General features: G+C 33.5%; 1 protein-coding gene and 1 non-coding gene across 2 annotated transcripts; one reads left to right on the top strand and one right to left on the bottom strand.

The window, feature by feature from the left end:
* The first annotated feature begins 485 nt into the window (after positions 1-485).
* TRNAM-CAU lies at positions 486-571 on the top strand. Its single transcript is given in 2 exon segments — positions 486-523; positions 536-571. It is a non-coding gene; the product is annotated as a tRNA-Met (tRNA).
* A 312-nt stretch (positions 572-883) lies between these two features.
* On the bottom strand, positions 884-2,017 carry LOC110913374 (putative F-box protein At3g16210). The gene has a single exon (XM_022158211.1). The coding sequence runs from the start codon at positions 2,015-2,017 to the stop codon at positions 884-886; it is 1,134 nt and encodes a 377-aa protein (XP_022013903.1).
* Positions 2,018-6,935: the final 4,918 nt, after the last annotated feature.

The raw sequence follows: 6,935 nt of genomic DNA, 5'->3' as shown, positions 1-6,935 counted from the left end.
GTCCTTGTGTAATTTGTCTCTTGCACGATTGTTTATCGTGCCACATTGCTAGACATAGCATGTCGTGCACCCATTGGCTATCTGCTCTGACATCCGTACCAAATGTACTTTTCCAAACTATTCCTGATGGCGTCGAGGAGCTTGCGCTTCCTAGGCTTGTGCCATTTCGTTTCCAAAATGGACTAAGTGTTAGGTTTCGTCTATTTTGGGTATAATCCTTGCGCGCGACCTGAGATTGCCTCGTATAGTCGGTGTGGTGCAGTATTATGGACCATATCCCTTCAGGTCGTGTCGTATTTCATAAAGTAATAAACAAATGAAAGATTTTTTGTCAAGATTTTTACAAGAAAAAAAATGTGAAAATGATTTAGGGCATTCCTAATATTATTCAATAATTGGCAATTACACCTGGTATAGTCAAATCGGACTATATATGAAATTTTGCTTTTGCTGTTTACTAAAGGTGTTTCGAATATTTAGCACATGGGGTGGTGGCGCAGTTGGCTAGCGCGTAGGTCTCATAGCAATTAGAGTGATCCTGAGGTCGAGAGTTCGAGCCTCTCTCACCCCATATTTTTTGCCTCGCATTTACTCAACAAATCAAACTCGATAATCTGATATTTTCTTGAATCAAAGTTAGTGGACGACATTAATTCAAACTATGTATTGATTACACAAGCCTAATTCAATAAGGACCAAAACTAATAACACAACTTTTAATAAACACATATAACTAGTTGAGAGCCCGTCCATAGGCCGGGCACCCGCAACGGCATAATAACATAAATACTTATAGCACATAATAAACAAAACGATAAAACATATTTATAATGTCACTAAACAAACAACGAAACATTAAAACGAACAAAGCAAAAACGCATACTTAATCGAAATAAAAATCCGGTGAAGAAAGAGTCTCGGTATATATTGCTCCTTGTAACCCGTGAAACCAAACTAAAGGTAAGAAACAATCAACCCCTTTCTTTGTCGTGTCAATTTCATTAGCAACTCCATCATTTGATACGACAAGAAACCTGCCAGTACTTGTAATATGTGTAACAGAGCATGATAAAATAATAGGAGGCTGTATGCAAGGAAAAACCCATAATTTCACCCAACTTTCACCTTCCATCCTCCACAAATCAACCGTCCAATTAGGAAGCCCATGAGTAACAAACACATGAAGCTCTTTATGAACAACAACTAAATTTCCATCATAGTAAGCATGTGAAAATCTTGGAAAGGTTTTCAACCTAAATCTCTCTGATTCCACATCAAAGCCAAACAACCTAACACCCTTATTCTCAATAAAACAGTTAACCAAAAAATATAAAACACCTTTGCAAAAAGTTCCATTAGACCAAATAGGCTTTCCACGCCAGCAACGAAGTTTATTTGCAAAAGTGATTTTGTGCCACGAGTCAAACATACTTGAATATACATGAACCCACATTCTACCACGCCTACGCTTTATGTGTAAAAGCTTGTAGTCATCCGTCTTATCCACATACAACCCAATTGCATCTGACTTAGGTTTATATAAACCACGACTATTTGAGCTGGACACCTCTTTAAATGCACGAGTTAATGGATTCCAAATAACCAATTTGCCAGTATTACGAAAACAAACACATAACAATCCTTCAAAACTTGTTAGAATATTTACTTTATTCCAAGGCGCTTCAAATGGAAGTAAGATTCTGGAGTTTAATAATGGACCTGAATCTTCACACGAAAGGGGGAACACAGAACATAAACGCGAATCAATTGCTATAAATTTCTGGTTATAGGATGTAGATATGTGACGACAATGCATCATAGCAAAATGACGTGTCGATAGAACAGATAACCATTCCTTGCATACACACTTTGACCGACCCACACCCTTTGCAGGAAGCCTTATTAATATCTCATACACAAGAATGTCAAGACCAAGATCATCAATAGAAGAACTTTGTCGTCCATGGCCATGTAAAAACTTTTTTCTTTTGCATGATTGTAGGTTGTTCGTACTCATTTCTCACTGGAAGTAATATTAGTATAATTATTGTTAGCACATGATTATGAATAAAAGTACCTATAAAATGTCATTCATTCATAAAATTAAAGCTACATGACAACAGTAATACATAAGGTTATTATCTTAAACTGGAAAACATTTTAAAATTTTCAAAAAAAAAAAGGTAAACAAATGAAAAAACAAAACATATTAAGTACAAAATACTAAATAATCCAAAACATTAAACAACATGAACAATAATTTTAACGTTGCATAGATCTAAGCAAGTGTGCCTCATGCACATCTGGTTCAATAACCATTTTAGTAAACTCCGTATCCTTCAACATATTAGCTGAAAAAGCAGACATGTGTTACAAATAATATTCATAGGTCATTTAAAAAATTAAAATATATAAGAAATACGTATTAAGCCTATAACATACTTGACGACGTATAGACCAACTTGAGTTGAGAGACGTATATGATAGATTTACTGGATATTGCACGATATGTTCGTACAATATTTATATGCCTCGATGTGTCTAGACGCAACTTTATAACGTGACCACTGTAAAATAATCAAACACATTATATTAAAAAAATATTTCTACATATATGTGTTACTTAAAACATTAAGATCATTAATAATAAAAACGTGGCTTACGTAGCATCTTGCAAATTAATCTTAAAAGTAAACATATGCTTTATTCTTTTCCCCTTGATGATTTTTCCTATAACATCTACAATAAAGGCAACAACATGTTAGACTTTTCACACACACGCATAAAATATATATATATATAACAAATCCAAAAAAAATAGAAAGAATTTATGTATACCAACAATATGTTTGTGAAAACCCTTGTACTCTTTCAAAACATTAAAGCACGGCACCAATGGATACAACGGAAAACCCTTTGAAACCTCATGTATACACGGAGTAAATTTTGTGCTTTCATTTATAACTATTTTGATATGACCATAAATTAATACGTAGCTTTTGTATGATGGATAATCATTAAACTTGAAATTCTCAATTTGAAAATGAGAAACCGAAAAAACATGACCCACGAGTTCCATGCCATCAAATAAGTGAACCAAATTAGCGGGGACAATTGCTGCAACTCTTCTTCTCTATAATATAAAGTATGTTACTTAAATATAATATATGTAAACTTAAAAAACGAAATAAATAAATAAATGAACTTACATCTTTATCAAGTAAAATAAGTAGTAATTTGTTTTTGCTGACATCATACCAAGTAAATTCAACACGTACAACACTAAGATTATACCATACTCCATAGTGAGTTAGTGAAGAAAAATCAGCTACAGTGTAATCTTCATCCATCTTCTATAAATAACAAATACAAATACCATAAAAGATTTAAAAAAAATCTCTAATAAAAAATTAAAAGAATAAAAAATCAAAGAACAAAAAAGTAATAATTATCAATAAAAATTAAAAGTATAAAAAATGCAATTTCTAAACTATATATACAAATGGGCCAGGTTATTATATAATGAATTGAGGTTTTGGGCCATATTCACTTAAGAGGCCAGGTTTGATCTAAACACAAATTGGAAATGGGCCGGGTTCGATATAGAATTACCAATATTAGACGGATAATCCGATTTAAGAAATGGATACTACATAATGCTAGTTAACTCAACCCTAGCCACAAATGTGACGAATCCAGCCTCTTTCTTGTCCAAAATCGTCTCTCTCTGCATCTCGATTTCATCCTCATCATCAGATTCCATGGCGATTCAAGATGGTTACACTTGTGTACGCTCTCTTCAGCTCCGTCATACGTATCATCACTTCAATCGTTTCAAACTTTCAAGGTTTTTACCCCTCTAAACCCTAGCGTCTTTTACATCTTACTATTTTGTTCGATTAGGGTTCTTCATATTCGATTAACACCTTCAATGATAAACGCTTGTGCAGGATAACGACTACAGATCTGTGTTTCGCCATTTTTTCGCTTAATGGTTATCAATATATGGTTTTAGGATTATTCGGATTCGATTAATACCTTTTGGATTTTAGGGTTTCAGCTATTGACACATGCTAGACCTCTATTTCCGCAATTCTTAGGGTTAACGGCTGTGGAACGATGATATTAGGGTTCTTCATAATCGGGTAAAACTTTTCGGATTTTAGGTTTTCAATTGTTCAAATATGACAGATCTGAGTTTTGGTAGTTTGATAGGTCTAGGGTTGTTCCTTGAAGTGAGTATGTTACCACTGAGATAAAGACGTGGTCTAGATAAGCTCTAGAACATAGACAAATGGAGCTGTGCTGGATCCAAAACTTGACAGACTCTTTGTAAGTTTTGTTTTTTATGTTTATGACTACATTATTGAATCAATTATTAAAGATTTTGTCTGTCTTAATGAGCTAACAGGAGCGTTCAAATGAGGGACAGAAGCTAGACTTATCCTTAAGAGACTGAATCATTTTACAGACCTATTCTGCATCTTGCAACCCATGGTATTAATCATATATTATGGCACTGTAAGTGACTCTAACCACTGATTCAAACTCCTTACAATGCCTATTTGTTTGTTTTAATACAAACTTGTTTGAATTTAAGGATATATTTACACAATTCTTGTTGTTCACAACTGTTATAGTATGTGTTTTCTATATAACATTTTACAGAAGTTAGTTATCATCTGAGACTGTTAGATTCTACACATTTGATGAAAACATGGTCTACATTCATTAACACACATATCACAAACCTAAATGCTTTTGATTGCATTGTTTAAACTATAAAAACAAAAACACAAACAAACCTATTTGTAATAAAAGCTAATCTAAAGAGATTAAGAAAACATACTTTATTTCTCCAACTGGTTCTGCAAAGGTACTGAATATGATGCTTTTTAAGATAAACAAAAAAATCGTAGAACTACATTATATAAAGCTAATATCCGAATTTTTCTCAGGGAAGTTAATCTATATTTAGACAGTTAATAAATCATGGGATAGTGGGAAAGTGGGCTGACTTAGTAACCTCTTTATAATAACTGCATAATCGGTTACTAAACCTATAAGATTTATATCCCAGCTATTTTTTTTATCTGAATTCTTTTATAACCGAAACTTATCTTTTTTAAACTTTCTAACAAAAGCTTAAACTATTGATAAAAGTTATATTTTACACTAATAAAGACATCTTTTTAAAAACTCTTAAAAAATCTTATCAACCTTAAATTTCTTGTTGCATTAACTGTGACATTTGTTTGAATCTATGTAATGCATTATTCGTGTTTGTTGATTGGTTTGTTCTTATTGTCTAGTTATTTGCATTGTCAGATGTAGGTGGCTTCCTTGGCATGGTTTGCGGTGGCACCTTGAGTGATGAACCACTGATCTGACCCTCTGTCTCGTGATAGCTTGTTGAGTGTTTGTTTTGATTCTTTTGGTGGTATTATTTGTCAGAATAATTTTAACTTATAGCATATAACCAATTGTTAAAAAACAACATTAACTTCAAAGATAACAACGAAACAAAAATAATTCAAAAGCATAAATAACTTAAAATAAATGATAAACATACTTGAAACACAAATTACTTAAAGTAAACCTAAACTCTAAATGAAGTCAAGAAGTTATTGTAACATGACTTGCAACATGAAACAACCTTAGGCCGACAATAAGCTGCACATACTAAACATGTTTTACCATTGACAACACCTCCTTCACTATCATCATTTTCTTCTTCCCCTAAAACTCCATCAGTTTTTTCGACTGCCTCCTCTTTCTCCAACTCCACCCCCTCATCTTTTTTTGCCATGTCCTCCGCAGCACGCACAATTCTCAAATGTTTCTTACCTTTAACATGAGTATTCAGATTTTCAGCACTCGTACAAGTTACATCACAAACCTCACATTTGAATCCATGAGTGGTAACAACTCCAGCATTCTGACAAATGTAAAATGATATTAAAAAACGTACCAAAATATACTTATTTAGCAAAAACAACAAAACCCGAAAGATTTTACCTTTTTAATATGCCCTTTGGAAGCAATATGCGCATAGTACTGTTGCACACTATGACACACCTTCTTGCAAAGGGGACAACTTAAAACACTGTTGGGTTTTGCCCCGTTTTGAAGCACAATTTTAATTTTTTTATCCATTCTGAATAACAAAAAGAATACTAACTAAATTATTTATACTATTCTAAATGGAAGTTAGTATCTAAAAAATAGGAATGTGGGATTATGGGAAGTTATGTAACACCCCGTGTTTTCCAAAGTCAAAGTCAAAGTCAAGTGTTGACTGTTATTGGAATTAAAGATTAATAAAGATTAATTTCATTTTAGTTTCATTTGGATTTTTTATATTATTTGGAGTAAGTGTTGTATAATCAAACTAATCGACCGATAATCGAACTGTGAATCAACGACCGACTGTGAATGATAGGAAGTAACAACGCAATAAAGCTAGTCAATCAATAATCAAGCTAATCAAATCAAACATCGAACTCAAGTGTGGGGATTTTAGTACTTTTATACGTGTGTGTGTGCCTTATGTGTTACTTGTGCATGTTTACTTTTATGTTAAAAATGTGTGGTGAATCGGTCAAATCAATCAAGAATCGAAGGTGAATCAAACTCAATCGAAATCGAATCCAAATCGTGGTGTAAGGATACTTGTATGTTAGATATAGTAGTTGGAACTAAAAGTAATTTGATTAGGGATTCTATCATCCTCAAATCATCGTTCATCGAACTCGAAATATCGAAAATCGTCGCGAAACCCTCAAAATCAGGCAAGCCGTTCGAACAGGGCAACCTGATCGAACAGGCTAGCCGATCGAACAGGGCAACCTGATCGAACAGGCTAGCCGATCGAACAGGACTGTTCGATCGGACAGCTGCTCGATCAGGAATGCTGTTCGATCAGCTGACCTTTC

Source organism: Helianthus annuus, chromosome 15 (genome assembly GCF_002127325.2).
Source record: "Helianthus annuus cultivar XRQ/B chromosome 15, HanXRQr2.0-SUNRISE, whole genome shotgun sequence".
Lineage (NCBI taxonomy): Eukaryota > Viridiplantae > Streptophyta > Magnoliopsida > Asterales > Asteraceae > Helianthus > Helianthus annuus.
This window is presented reverse-complemented; position numbering and strand designations above follow the sequence as displayed.

Excerpts from the sequence above, each read along its gene's own strand:
- LOC110913374 (XM_022158211.1), bottom strand. The coding sequence starts at position 2,017 with ATGAGTACGAACAACCTACAATCATGCAAAAGAAAAAAGTTTTTACAT.